Source organism: Lontra canadensis, unplaced genomic scaffold, assembly GCF_010015895.1.
Source record: "Lontra canadensis isolate GAN:19392208 unplaced genomic scaffold, GSC_riverotter_1.0 scaffold1, whole genome shotgun sequence".
NCBI classification, from domain to species: Eukaryota; Metazoa; Chordata; class Mammalia; order Carnivora; family Mustelidae; genus Lontra; species Lontra canadensis.
The window spans coordinates 81,227,999-81,243,180 of record NW_022630995.1 but is presented as its reverse complement, the minus strand read 5'-3'; the positions used below and the strand labels follow the sequence as shown (position 1 = coordinate 81,243,180).

The 15,182-nt window shown below is 36.6% G+C and overlaps 2 protein-coding genes across 4 annotated transcripts in view; one reads left to right on the top strand and one right to left on the bottom strand.

Annotated features, from left to right (window-relative positions):
• MFSD8 (major facilitator superfamily domain containing 8) overlaps positions 1 to 13,107 on the bottom strand; it is a 32,243-nt gene extending 19,136 nt beyond the window's left edge. Inside the window, exons 1-3 of one of the 2 annotated variants that reach the window (XM_032857946.1) lie at positions 12,912 to 13,107; positions 7,364 to 7,455; positions 5,640 to 5,683 (exon numbers count right to left, since the gene is read on the bottom strand). In XM_032857946.1, coding sequence (XP_032713837.1) covers positions 5,640 to 5,683; positions 7,364 to 7,455; positions 12,912 to 12,976 — 201 coding nt within the window. In that variant the 5' untranslated portion in view covers positions 12,977 to 13,107. The remainder of the gene's footprint in view (positions 1 to 5,639; positions 5,684 to 7,363; positions 7,456 to 12,911) is intronic. The other variant, XM_032857938.1, reaches the window with a different exon arrangement.
• Positions 13,108 to 13,198: 91 nt separating this feature from the next.
• The window catches only part of ABHD18 (abhydrolase domain containing 18), a 50,630-nt gene continuing 48,646 nt past the window's right edge, over positions 13,199 to 15,182 (top strand). The window contains exon 1 of one of the 2 annotated variants that reach the window (XM_032857955.1): positions 13,199 to 13,455. The gene's annotated coding sequence lies outside the window, so the exon portion shown is untranslated. Of the gene's footprint in view, positions 13,461 to 15,182 lie in introns of both variants that reach the window. The other variant, XM_032857949.1, reaches the window with a different exon arrangement.

Below are 15,182 nucleotides of genomic sequence, written 5' to 3'. Positions count from 1 at the left end.
CTACTCCATAAGCTAAATAGCCATTAGCACCATAAATGTATTTTTTTCCATAAACGTATTTTTTTAAAAATTGGGTACAATAGTCAAAACCTTAAAGAAGAGAATAAAAACACAAAAGTTGAAAGATAATTCTCTCATTAAACCTATTATTAATTCTTCCATTCAACATAGACAACTTAGGGTTCTACCACTGAAAGAAGGTTTATATATCACAATGAATGCTGAGGAGAGAACCAAATGATTAAATTCAGAAAATGAAATACTTAAAAAAAATAGAAAATTTTAGCTCACAAAAGGGACTATGGAATAAATTAGCAGACTTTTTAAAAATATATGATAAGCTATACAGTAATTTGGAAAAATCAGAACCATTAAATTTTAGAAAGTAAGATTTAAATATACTCAGGTTAAGTGACAGAACATAAGGAAAACCACAGTCTTTTCTTTTCTAAATATATTTTTAAATAGTTTAAAATGGAAATATTTGGGTACATTTTCTTGTTGGGGATGAGAAATAGGAGTGAATATGTATAATGATACACAATATTAAAGTTCTAGCCTTAAAAATATCTCTTATTTTAGGCACTCTGGTTTTTATTTTCTACCTACATTACCTTTGGTGCCTTTGATCTATTAAAATATAAAATAACTTCATGTAATAAAAATATTTTAATTAATTTTCAAAAAAGCAATAATAATGCAATTTAATGATAAATGTGGTTTGAAAGCAAAAGGATAAAACTGTCTTCTCAGGATAGCAATTGATTATAGTCAAGTAGCCATCTCATAGAAGCCAACTCTTAGGGATGGCTCTAACAATATTAATAGTATTTGCTAGAGACCAATGGAAACTTTTAATTGGCTACTATTCTTTTTTTTTAATTTTTAATTTTTAATTTTTTTATTAACATATAATGTATCATTAGCCCCAGGGGTACAGGTCTATGAATCACCAGGTTTACACACTTCACAGCACTCACCATAGCACATACCTTCCCGAATGTCCATAACCCAACCACCTTCTCCCTACCCCCTTTCCCCCCGCAACCTTTAGTTTATTTTGTGAGATTAAAAGTCTCTTATGGTTTGTCTCCCTCCCGATTAATCGGCTACTATTCTTTACGGTGACTGGAAAACTGGAATCTCCTAGAATTCTATTATAATTGCAACAGGAAATAAAATGGTTTCGGAGATACAGTATATACACTATAAGAGAAGGCAGTCACTTCAGTAACTGAACTGTTATCTGTGCTCATATGTGTTTCTCTTATAGTAATAACAGCATCTTATTTCTGGTCCTCTGGCCATTTCCGGTGATGTCTATCACACTGTTTTCAGAATAAAATCCAAACTGCTTATTATGAAAAACTAGCTCATAAGTTGGCCACTATCCCTCCTCTCTAAAGTCCTCTCTCTGCACGTATCCTTCCCCCAATTCTAATTTCTAGCCACATAGAACTGTTCGAATTTTCCAAAATGAGTCAAGTTCTTCGCCTCCAGGACTTTGTGCTGGTTTCTCTACTGCTCCCTTTTACCAGCAATGCCTTCCCACCTCCAACTCCCTGGCCCACACCTTATCTTCAGGAAACTAACATCTGCAGACCTTCAGAACTCAGCTCCAGTGTGACTTTGGAAAGTCTTCCAGAATTTAAGTTTGGATTAGAAACATCCCCCTAATAGCCCATGTCTATCTGTCTGCCTCTCTCTCTCCTTCTCTCTGAATCTCTCTTTCTCTTTCTCTCTCTCTCCCACACATACACACCCATACATTTTTTTTAAAGTTTTTTTTTTTAAATTTTATTTATTTATTTATTATTTAGAGAACAAGAGAGCAGGGGGGGGGCAGAGGAAAAGGGAGAGAGAGAGACAGAGAATCTCAGGCAGACTCTGCACTGAGCACAGAGACCCACACAGGGCTCAATTCCACGACCCTGAGATTATGATCTGAGGTGAAATCAAGAACCAGTTGCTTAACCAACTGAGCCAACCAGGCACCCCATACCCATACTTTTAGACTTTTATGAATGTATAGTATATAGTAATCATCTGTAATAACTTGTATTACACTGCAGTGAAACTTGGATCTATATGGTCTCTAAACAAAACCCTTTCCAAACTCCAAAGTACATGGTATTGAATATCAAAACATTATTCTCTAAAAATGTTAATAACATTGACAAAGTCAAAGTTCTAGAAATCTTCATGCTTTGCTATAGGAATTAAGACATGAATATGGGTGTTCCAAGCCTCTTTATGTGTAGATCATTGCTCATTAATTCAATTAATAGTCACTAAGTGCCTTTCTATGACAAAAACTATGCTAGAAAATAGGGGTAGAAAGATGAGTTAATACAGACTTTCCAAACCGGGTTTCATCATCAAGGAGTGTCCAAGCCAGGCTTTGCTTATCCAGTAATTGAGTAGCTGGTGGGGGTGGGAGGGAGGGGGAATCACATGTTTCAATTTCTTATCTGTCAAATGAGGATATCTTCACAGAGTTGTTATAAGAATTATTTGAGCCAATACCTGTGTAGTGCTTAGGGCAATGTCAGCATATATATGGACTCAATGAATGTTAACCTATACTACATAAAAACTAATATTTTTTAGTACTTTGTTTTACTAATATGTCAATTTTATTATTATACTTTATTATAATTCATGCATGAGTATTCTCACTATCTTCCTGGCCCTATAAGATAACCTATCCTTCCAACTCAAAATCTAGGTTTAAGAATATAAATTTTCCTGGATATTTATCCCACTTCTGGGCAACAAAGACTGAGCAATCACTTGGCTTATGGCTATCTATCAGCCAGAGCCAGAAAGAAGTACAATTCAGAGGTTCACACCAGCGCCAAATTCCTTTCAAATACTTTACTGTTTTGTTTTGTTTACTGGGGTTTTTTTGGGGGGTGGGGGGGAGGTCAAGTTTTTTATCTTTGTCACATATAGCTTTTAAGCTAAGTAATATTTGTCAACATATTATCATAAAAGAGATGGTAGCCTTAAATTAAGATTTTAGAAGTTTAACCTAGTAGACATAGTACTGGTTAAGAGTCAGATTTTGGTTTCAGATAGGTTTGGCTCTGCAATTTTCTAGCTGTGTGACCCTAGGCAAGCTACCTAACTTTCTGAGTGTGAGTTTTTCACCTGCCAAACAGGAGTGATAATAATAATTTCACAGAGTTGTTATGAATATCAAAAGGTGAAAGGTTTATTACTGTACCTATCACACAGCGAACTTTCATTATTATTAAGAAATAACTTGAGAAAATTAGTTGATAACTTTTTTAGTGAAATTACTATATTTGTATTGCCAAAGAACTAGTTATAAGTTTATGGACTCACTAAATTTACCTTTAAAGAGCTTTCAAGTATCTGAAGAAAGGAGTGTACTTTTTCAAAATTCAACATATTGTGCCGAGTAGACCCAATTATTGTAGATACTCTTCTTTTGATAATTTTGAAGCTAAACAGACTGAATAAAAGGACCATAGAAATAATAAGAGTTTTGACGCATGGAAATATATTTTTGGGAAAAAAGATATTGCTCTAGAATTGTTAAGTATTCTGCTTTAATTCTAGTAACTATGCCAGTAAGGAAAGAATTTTTAGTGTCATGTGTAATAATTTCAAGTAATATAATTTTTTGATTAATTTTCAAATAAATTTCAAAGTAGCAATGAAAACGTGGCACCAAATCAGTAAAAAATGAAGTTTGTATTTCTGTCCTTATATTCCTTTTAAAATATCAGATATTTTAAAAGTTAGCATTTTCAGAAAGTTAAAAATTCATAAAAACTAAAAAATCTAAAATGAAATATAAAATAGTAAGTTTTTGTATCATAGGCATTATTTTTAATCTTCAGGTATTCATCAAATATGTCTAGTATTTTTGTTGAAGCCATCTGAGCATCCTAACAATCTAGTAGGGAAGTTAATTCTCCATAAACACACTGTTATGACACTCAGTGGTAAGTGTTAATAATAAAGGGGTATGGAAGCACACAGGAAAACCTTCTAACTCAAACTGGGCTGGGGAACAACCAGAGAAGGCTTTTGGGAACAAAGCCTTGAAGAATGAATAAAAGATAACAGGGAAGTAGGGTGGAAGGGAAGGACAGAGGAAAGGAGAGAAAAAGGCAGGGAAAGCATTCCAGAAAAAAATGTACAAAGACCCTAGGAAGCTAGGTTCATTCAAGTAGATATATCTAACAAATTGTTTGCTGTAGATCTAACATGGACCAAAGCTTAGGATTTAGGCTACAATACACATACACAAACGTGCGTGAGTACACACACACACACTGTTCAACCTCTGGGAAAAACCAACATATAAGGAGCAAGTTGATAAAGAAAACTCACAAAAGACTTTAAGAACAAATATTTAAAGAGCAAAGCCAGGAAAAAGAAACGTATAGAAGCTAAGAGAGGATTTTCAGAAGCAGGGAGAGGACAACAATGTCAAATGCTACTCAAATGTCACCTAAAGTACTGAAAAATATCTATTGCTCAGCAATTAAGTAATTGAAGACCTTAAGGAGAGCAGTTTCAGGCCATCACAGGAGTTAATCTGATCACAGCAGTTTAATGAGTGAATAGGAGGTAGGAGAGTAGGAGGAACTCCATCAAGAATCTTAACTGAAATATTGTTATAGATGAATTACATCTGCAACTTATATACTGATTTTCAGTAAATTCATTCCTGGAGATTTAAGACAGAATTGACATATATTTACATTATGTTATATGTCATATATATATAATATACACAAATTATATATATAATTTATTTGTATATATATACAAATATACACATATATGTACATATGTATATATATACATATATACAAATATATATATAATATATACAAATACATATATAATGTATTTGTATATATTATATATATGACATATAACATAATGTGAATATATGTCAATATATATATAATCATCAAGTCCTACAAGTCTATCTTTAAAATATATATATATAATTTATTTATATCTATCTTTAAAATATATATAATATATAATATATATATAATATATATAATAAATATATATAATATATATTTTAAAGATAGACTTGGTAGGACTTGATGATTAACTGATATCAGGGTACCCACTAAACTTGCATCTTCTTGACCCCTTCCTTCCCATCTAGTAACCAAAGCATAAAAACACATATATTATCTATTCTTTTTACAATGTCATCTGACAACCCAAATTAATTCTACAGGAAAGCACAAAATTACTGCATAGAAATGTCATTTGTACATTTTGGGAATTCAGACAATGTGTAATGTGTAGTGTCTTTTTTTATCAAGGAGCTGGTATTGATAGGATGTGAAAGTGGTTAGTAAGTAGGTGACCATACATCTACATTTGCCTGGGACTGTCCAGGATCCTGTTTTCCTGATACAGTACTCCCTTCACTTCAAGAGTGTTCTGGTTTGCACAATAAAGCATTTGATCACCTTACCTGCAAGCCTTTTTTGAGGAATTACTATCTCAAATTACTCTAGTAAGGATTAAATCAATAAGACACCAGAGAGATTCTTAAGAAAACTTTTAACTATGTAAGAGTTACTATTACTATAGCTACTTAAGAGAATAATAGATTGAAGTGTACAAACCTTTTGGAGATATGGCCATATTGACATTATCACAATGGAAAATCCTGTAAAGAGGCAAAGTGTGTTATTTATGCTTAAAATGCTTTCATCAATATTTATAGATATAATTTTTTGAACTATAACATGGACTTTATTTATTTATTTCAATATTTTATTTATTTATTTGACTGAGAGAGCACACAGTGGGAGCAGGAACAGCAGGTTCCCCACTAAGCAAGGAGCCCAACACAATGTGGAGCTTGATCCCAGGACTCTGGGATCATGACTTGAGCCAAAGGCAGATGCTTAATAACCAATTAAGTCACCCAGGCACCCAATACATCATTCTTTTTAGAAAGCCTATTTTGAAAAATAATTTAGTTATTAGTTTCATTTTAGTGTATTTTGAGTATTGATTTAGACGAAAAGAGGACTGAAATAGTAAAATAATATTTGAAATCAAGGTTACAATTACACAATCAAGAAACTTATAACAGGTAAAATGTTTAACATACTAATTAAAATCCAAAGTTAAAATAATTTTCTTCTCTGCTATTAAAATTAAAATTATTACTTATAATTTTAGATAATTAACTACTAAAAATTAGAAGTATTTCATTTTACTTTATTTTATCTTAATTCCAGTAATAGTTAACATACAGTGTTATATTACTTTCAGGTGTACAATATAGTGATTCAACACTTCCATATATTACCCAGTGCTCCTCATGACAAGTGCACTCCTTAATCCCCATCCTTTATTTCATCCAACCTCCCACTTCCTCTTCCCCTGACTGGCCATCAGTTTGTTCTCTATAGTTAGTTAAGAGTCTGTTTCTTGATTTTTCTCTCTCTCTTCTTTTTCCTTTGTTTTTTGTTTTGTTTCTTAAATTCCACATATGAATGAAATCATATGTTATTTGGCTTTCTCTGCCTGACTTATTTCGCTTAGCGTTATATTCTCTAGCTCCACCCATGTAGCATGTAGCTGCAAATGGCAAGATTTCTTTCTATTGATCTGCCTTTCATTGCTTTAATTTGCACGGTCCAGCTACAGAACCTAAAAAGTAGAGGAAAAGATTTTCCTCCCCACCACATATACAATAGACTATTATTCAGCCTTAAAAAGAAAGGAAATTCTGATTCATATTATAGCATGGATGAATCTTAAGAACATTATGCTAAATAAAATAAACTAGTCACAAAAAGACAAACACTGTATGATTCCATTTATATGAAGTATGTAGAGTAGTCAAATTCGTAGAAACAGAAAGAATAGTGGTTGCCAGAACCTGTGAAGAGGGGGAAATGAGGAGTTGTTTAATGGGTACAGAGTTTTAGCTTTGCAAGTTTGAATAAGTTCTGGATATTGGTTACATAATCATGTAGACAAACAATACTTCTGATCTTAGAAATGCTTAAGATGGGAAATTTTATATTATCTGATTTTTATCAAAATAAAAAAATTTAAAAATTAAGTGATATTAAAATAAGATACTTTAGGGGCACATGGGTGGCTCAGTTGTTAAGCATCTGCCTTCGGGTCAGGTCATGATCCTGGAGTCCTGGGATCAAGCCCCACATCGGGCTCCCAGCTTGGTGAGAAGCCTGCTTCTCCCTCTCCCTCCTCCCCTCCTTGTGTTTTCTCTCTCACTGTCTCTCTCTGTCAAATAAATAAATAAAATCTTAAAAAAATAAGATACTTTATCTAATTTTTATAATTATATATAATTTCTAATACTTACCTACACTGCTGAGAAACATAGTAAGATACAGAATCCTAATTGATATCCATCGGCTCTTATAATGCTCTTCAGTTTCTATAATATCCCATTCTCTAAGATTAAAGAAGAAAAAAGTAGTATAATGTTATCTCATTATGTACAAAACTTTCTCTGGCATAATATAATTTTCTTTCTTCTAAAGTAATTAAAAAAATAGGGCAGAGGTATAATTTAATAATATTGGTTTCTGCTGTACTAATTATTTATGAGTAAGTATTATTTCTTTGAATTTCCATGGATTATATTAATGCATCATTACACATAGAAACTTGGGAGACATGAGGTAGCTTAAAAGGGGTAACATTTTGTCAACTTAATTATTTTGCTACCATTTACCTGCTACAAATTGAGGGTTGGAATTTGTTAAAGTAACACATTAAATAAAGTGTATCAAAATAAACTAGCTACAACAACTAGATCTCCTATGGATGGGATACACAACTATCACATATTTAAAAAAAATAATTACTATCATCATTATGACATGTTCTATTTGATGATAGTAAAGTGACTTTGCTGCAGGAAGCTATTTTGGCTGGGTACTTTCAGCAAAATTAATGTAGAAGTGACACCAGAAAGGTTTGATGTGACATTCCTAGGCCTGGGACTTCTTGAACACTTGGCTTTGCTCCAACATGGGTTACCAGACAAGTTCTATTTGTGGACTAAAGAGTCCAAGGTCCCTCTAGACTAGGGTTGATCTTTCATATAAGCCTGTGACACACTCCAGACAAGTATATTAAGCATACATCCTGCTCCAGTCAGGTGATACATGAGGGTGTATATGGATTCATTACCTTTTCACATTCACATACTGAAAGAGTTAACAAATTTACCTTAATATGAGCCTTGTATTTTCAAATAATTAAGACAAGAACAATAGACAAAATGCCTTATGTTCCAAAGTTATTTTCTAAAATAGACCTTAGAACTATCAAATAGCCATACCACCCTGAGATTATGACCTGAACTGAAATCAAGGGTTGGGGACTTAAAATGAACTACTGGGACTTCACCAAATTAAAAAGATTTTGCACAGCAAAGGACACAGTCGACAAAACCAAGAGACAACCAACAGAATGGGAGAAGATATTTGCAAATGTCTTATCAGATAAAGGGCTAATATCCAAAATCTATAAAGAATTTATCAAACTCAATACCCAAAGAACAAATAAATAATCCAATCAAGAAATGGGCAGAAGACATGAACGACATTTCTCAAAGAAGACAAATGGCCAACAGACACATGAAAAAATGCTCACCATCACTCAGCATCAGGGAAATACAAATCAAAACCACAATGAGAAACCACCTCACATCAGTCAGAATGGATAAAATTAGCAAGTCAGGAAATGACAGGTGTTGGTGAGTATGCAAAGAAAGGGAACCCTCTTACATTGCTGGTGAGAAAGCAAGCTGGTGCAGCCACTCTGGAAAACAGTATGGAGGTTCCTCAAAAAGTTGAAGACAGAGCTACCCTATGACCCAGCAATTGCACTACTGGGTATTTACCCTAAAGATACAAACATAGTGATCCAAGGGGGCCCCTGCACCCCAATATTTATAGCAGCAATGTCCACAGTAGCCAAACTATGGAAAGAAACCAGATGTCCATCAACAAATGAATGGATGAAGAGGATGTGGTATATATAGACAATGGAATATTACTCGGACCATAAAAAATGAAATCTTGCCATTTGCAATGATGTGGATGGAACTAGATGGTATTATGCTAAAGGAAATAAGTCAATCAGAGAAAGACAATTATCATATGATCTCACTGATAAGTGGAATTTAAGAAACAAAACAGGATCATAGGGGAAGAGAGGAAAAAATAAAACAATGAAATCAGAGAGAGAGACAAACGATGAAATTTTTTATTTTTTTTTAAAGATTTATTTATTTGACAGACAGAGATCACAAGTAGGCAGAGAGGCAGGCAGGGGGGGGGAAGCAGACTCCCTGCTGAGCAGAGAGCCCAATGAGGGGCTCGATGCCAGGACCCTGGGATCATGACCCCAGCCAAAGGCAGAGGCTTTAACCCACTGAGCCATCCAGGCGACCCCAATAAGAGATTCTTTTTTTTTTTAAATAAAATATTTTATTTGTTTATTTGACAGAGAGAGATCACAAGTAGGCAGAGAGGCAGGCAGAGAGAGAGAGGAGGAAGCAGGCTCCCTGCTGAGCAGACAGCCCGATATGGGTGGGATTCGATCCCAGGACCCTGGGATCACGACCTGAGCCGAAGGCAGAGGCTTTAACCCACTGAGCCACCCAGGCGCCCCCGATAAGAGATTCTTAATCACAGGAAATAAATTGAAGGTTGCTGGAGGGGAGGCGGATGGGGTGATGGAGCAACTGGGTGATGGAAATTTTTTTTTAAAGATTTTATCTATTTGACAAGAGAGAGAGAGAGCGAGAGGAACACAAGCCAGGGAGTGGGAAAGGGACAAGATGGCTTCTGAGCAGGGAACGGGACGCAGGCCTGATCCCAGGACCCCCAGGATCATGACCTAAGCCAAAGGTAGATGCTTAAGGACTGAGCCACCCAGGCACTCCCAGTGGTTGGAGGCCTTAACTAACTCAGCTACCCAGGTGTCCCAAGTTACCATTTTTATTATATTTTCTTAATTGTGATGATTCAACCAACCATGTCACATGGCTAAGATTGAGTATTCTGAAGGTTTCTTTCTTGTATCAAAGAGGCATAAGAAGGAATCCCACACTTCCAAGATAATTTGTCAAACTTGTAACTTAAAAACTAGGAAGAATACACAAAATCCTGGGGGGATTTTATCACCAAAATACGTCAGATAAAATTTAACAGGAATAAGCAAAAAATGCCAAATTTAGGTTCAATAGATCATGATTTAATACAAGGAGATTTGGGTAAACAGCAGTACTTCATTTTCAAAAAATGACTCTGGATCTACTGAGGGAAAAATAAAACTACGTATTTACCAGAGAGAGCATTTGTGAACTACTGGAGAGCAAAAAAGAGCCCATATTCAAAGAAGATTAAGAGAAAAAAGTGTGTGCTCACTGACAGAACAGTGCAATAGTGTTACAGTATAAAATTTAGAAGACAAAAATAAATTTAGAATATTCTATAAGGATACGCTGTATGAGACCAGAAGTCCTAGTAATATCTGTGTTACAGAAATTACACTAAAGTTGCAAAGAAAAATTTTAAGCACCTATTAACCTTCTAGGATATTCTAAAAGAGGGATCAGTGAACTATAGTATTTAGTCCAAATCCAACCTATCACCTGTTTCTAGATCACCAGTTTCTACTGGAGAATAGATTTTACAGATGAATATCTGTGGGCAACTTGTTAGAAAACATCAACTTTTAACTCTAGTTAAGCAAAATGTCACCCTCAAAAAAGAAATTCTATTCCTCTTATGGATTTGTATTGCAAAAAATTTTATTCACTTATATTTTAAATTTCATTACTAAAATTTTTTTGAGAATTTGTTTTCTTTCTTGTTATCTAAGTACCTAAATAATATCTTTGGTTTTGCCTCTTGTCCTGCAAATCCTAAAATATTTACCATCTGGGCCTTTACAGAAAAAATTTGTCAATACCTTGTTCTCTTAAACACTACAGATGGGGTCAGTGGAGACCACTGAGGACTCGCGAGATCAGTATATTAAAATTAACCTTCTTAGTGAAGAAAAGTTGGTGGTAAACTAGGCTGAAATTTCTATAATTTACTCACAGGGAAAAGGGCTTTCCAATTAGTTACATATATGTTCATGTTACTAAGGAATCTATGTTTTAAAAGACAGAATACTTACTGAATTATCCTTAAAATAAACCCTTATTAAAAAAATACACCCTTATTTTTAAAATGCTAAATCTAGAATCTCAATCAAGTATTGTTTATGGACAAAACATCTGAATTTAGATGCATCCTAATGAGCCTCAATCACTCAGACATGAAATATAAGGGTATATAACAGTAAGAAGTAGATTTATTTGGACACGGTGACAGAATATATACTGTAAGACCACATCTAACTATTAACTCAAGGATCCTGAATCCATCTGAAAAATAGCCAAGAACTAGGTAGAAGCAAAAAGAACTTTGAGAAATCCAAATGTCACAAAGTCTATGCGCTGAAGCACATGCACTTGACTAAGAGATGGTTGGTTAGTCCTTAGTCATAGCTTCCATGTTCTAACTGCACATAAACTGCACATTAAGTTTAGAAATGGCTTTCAAAGCAGCGGTGAACTAGAATTCTCAAAAGCTGGGAGAAGAGAGGCTGCTGACAGCAACAAAAACAAGAGCTGTCAATACGTAACAAATCCATGATGAGGAGTAGTCTGCTAGCAACAGAACAGGTAGAAAAACTAAAAAGCAGACATAAAACTTTGAACGTATAGCAAGTATAGAGTAAATTAGTAAGAAAGTAGTGTAAAAGGCCCCTGGGTGGCTCAGTAGGTTAAGCATCTGCCTCCAGCTCTGGGCGCCCTGCATGGAGCTCCCTGCTCCGTGGCAGTCTGCTTCTCCATCTGCCCTTCACCCAGCTAATGCTCTATCAAATAAGTAAATAAAATCTCAAAAAAAAAAGTAGTGTAAAATAAACTAGAAGCAAATAGTACAAAATGTCTCAATAGGCCTGAGTACATTCTTCTATTATAGAATATTTCGGGATTGATAATAATTGTATTGATCTCAAGGTAAAATGTACATAAAATCGCAATACATATATTCCGTTCAATAAATTGGGGACCAGGGAAATACACTGTCCAAAGAGTTTCAAACAAAGTCGTTAAAATCAAAGTTTAGTTCTTAAGAGAGACAAATGTGCAAAAATTCACACGGTCGTTGACAGCTGAACTGCGTATTTATTAATTTACTTGATAAATTATGTTTCAAACAAAATAATAATTCCGTTTTCCGAAAGACAAAAATACTTAATTGCGTAGTAAGAGACAAACCGAACAATTCTGAATCACTGTCCATAAAGTAGGATCAAAACAACCAGAAATATAAGGGTAGAACCACAGTTCATCCTTAAACGCTAAGAAATTGGTCTTCATATATTTGGCATAGAAGAAAGCTGTGCTCATTTTATACAGGTTTACTTGCTAACGAAGTATCAAAAAGTTATCACGCAATTAAGCCAATACTAAGGTTTCTTCAAGTATCGATTAAAACCATCATTTTAGAGCTTTCGTGAAATGTGTAAAAGTGATGAGCTCCGTAGAGGAATGGAGAATTCGGTGGCTTAATGCTGCAACGCTGTTGGGAGTGAAGGTTCAGGGGCAGTGCGAATTTCTCCAACACCTTCAACAGAGCTCGGGGACTCATCGCGACGCGCGGCCGAATTTCTTTCCTCCGCAGCAGGAGCATTACATCACCCGGTCTCGCGCGAACGGCCGCGGCCCCCGCCGCCCTGAAACCTACGTTCTACCCCGTGAGGCTGACGCCGGGAAAGGCGCCAGTCCCAAGAGCGTAGGAAGGTGAGGGGGCCTTCCACCAACATCCGCTCACCTGCTTCCGGGTGTGCGGTCGCCTAAAAGCGGCTCCTGCTCGGCCTCGATCCTCAGGCTCGCCATAGTTACATCGCCCACAAGGCGGTATGAGGACAACTCTCGCGACACATCCTGCTCCCTCCCATCCCACTCGTCCAAGCTGTCAAAACAAGCCAGCAAGTGCGCGTGCGTGCCCGGCAACTAGAAATGGGCGGAGCGGCCCGAGGTCAGAGAGGGAGTCACGGGGGAGTCGCGACCACGCCGGGCGGGAAGAGGTCAGGGGTGGGGCCCTGTGTCCTAGTCCTCCTTTGGTTCACGTTTCTCCGCCAACCCGGACTGCTTGAGAGAGCCGGGGAGGGTTCAGGGCGTGCCTAAACGGCTACCCCGCCCCGGGCTCGTCCCTCTCATTAGACTTGGCTGTCTGGGCATTTTATTCTTGGGTTCCTGGAAAGGTTCCTGTTGCTGCATTTGTGGCTCCGACGGAAGGCAAGTCTTGGGAACCAGGGGAAGGACAGCGCCAGCAGTCTCGGCTGGCAGGACAGCAGGCGCCCTAAGAACTGCCGGTTCGGTAAGTAAGTAGCCGGTCTGGGCCGCGCTCCTGGAGCCTCTCGACACACTGCGTACGTGCCAGGAAGCAGGGACTCGGGGCGCAAGGCTTGGCGGGAGACGCGGGGGTCCCGGGCGCTGGACAAGGCGGGGCTTTAGGGCACGTTTTGGCCGACCCGGGTTGAGTTAGGCTGGCGGGCAGTCTCCTACCCGGTGGAAGATGGAATTGTCTTGGCGCTGTTGTTTTCTCGCTCGGCTAACTATAAAGGCTAACTACCCTCCCTGTAGTGCCTTGTTAGGGCGTTGATGGGGGCTTTGAAGGTGGGGTGCAGCCCTTTCTAATCTGCTGATCCTCAGATCGACATCTCACTGTCTCCAGCGCCTACTGGGGGATTCAGTCTTGCAAGATGCCACTAGCAGACCCTGCTGCTGCAACCTAGAGGTTAGAAAAAGGCCCAGCACCAGTTTAGCAATGATCAGCTCCTTTTATCATGAAGAAGATGACTTTTTTTTAGAAAACAGGGGTGTTCTGTTTTGTTTTGTTTCGGTAGATCTTGATGCTGTCTCTTTCCTGGTGCTTACATATTAACATTTTACTTCTACAAGTAGACTTGTAAGGTATTTGGTAGCAGTAGTCATTATGAGTGTCACAATTGTTTTATTAGTGCTAGTACATTCTCATGTGATTTCATTTGATTACAGCTGTCCTATGAGATCGGTAAAGCAGACACATTTCTATTTTATAGAGAACTAAGATTCAGAGATGTTGACAATTTACCCAATCACTTGGAGTGAAGAAAGTGGCAGAGTTGGGACTCAGTTCAATTCTTTCAACTAATATTTATAAGCAGTTACCTATGCCAGACCCTGTATTAGTTATCTGTTGTGTAGTATATGCCATCACTTCTAACCTTTGTCTTGTTTGTGACCTTCTTCTGTTTATTCTGTCAGGCACATTCCACTCGAGCAGCTAAACTTGAAATTTGTTTTCTATTAGTTGAGAACTATTTTCTGAATCCAGACTTGATTCAGTTTTGCAGATTTGTTTGCAACAGTTCAAAAACTTATCAGAATCCTATGACTGGTTCCAAGAAGGTATATAGGTTAAAAAAATAATATTTTTTTGCCATAACATTGATTTAATGTATCATTGACTTCTTTTTTAATCCCTGAAGTCTAGCGCAGAGCGTGTGTGTGTGTGTGTGTGTGTGTGTGAGCATTTCACAAAGGGACAGAATAATCTAGCAGAATAATTGCTAGATGAATATATGGTGAGTGAGTGCTTAATGACTCACCTCATTTAATCCCTACAACAGTTTTCTGAGTTGGAATTGTGTAAGCATAGAAAGAAAGTGAAAGCATGAAGAATAGTTAATTTTCCTAGGGTCAACACCATGAATAAATATCAGAGCAAAAATCCAAGAAATACAGGACTCCTGAATGTAAAGCCTGTGCTTTTTCACAGCAGCCTTCCTGTGAAAAGAATTTTAAGAAGAATCTTTTCCTGTACCTTTATATCAAAACAGGTGACCAATTTTTATATAAATTGAATAATTTGCTACTGTGTGCATAGTAGGCCAGGTATTATTCCCCTTTTATAGATTAAGGTGGCACTCAAGGTCACATTGCTAGTGAAGGAACCTAGGTCTTCTGGCACTGCTATTTTCCATTGCTACCTCCAAGTGATGACTTTAGACCACAAAAGTACATGGAATGAGTGTGTGTAAAACTGGTGAAATCTAAA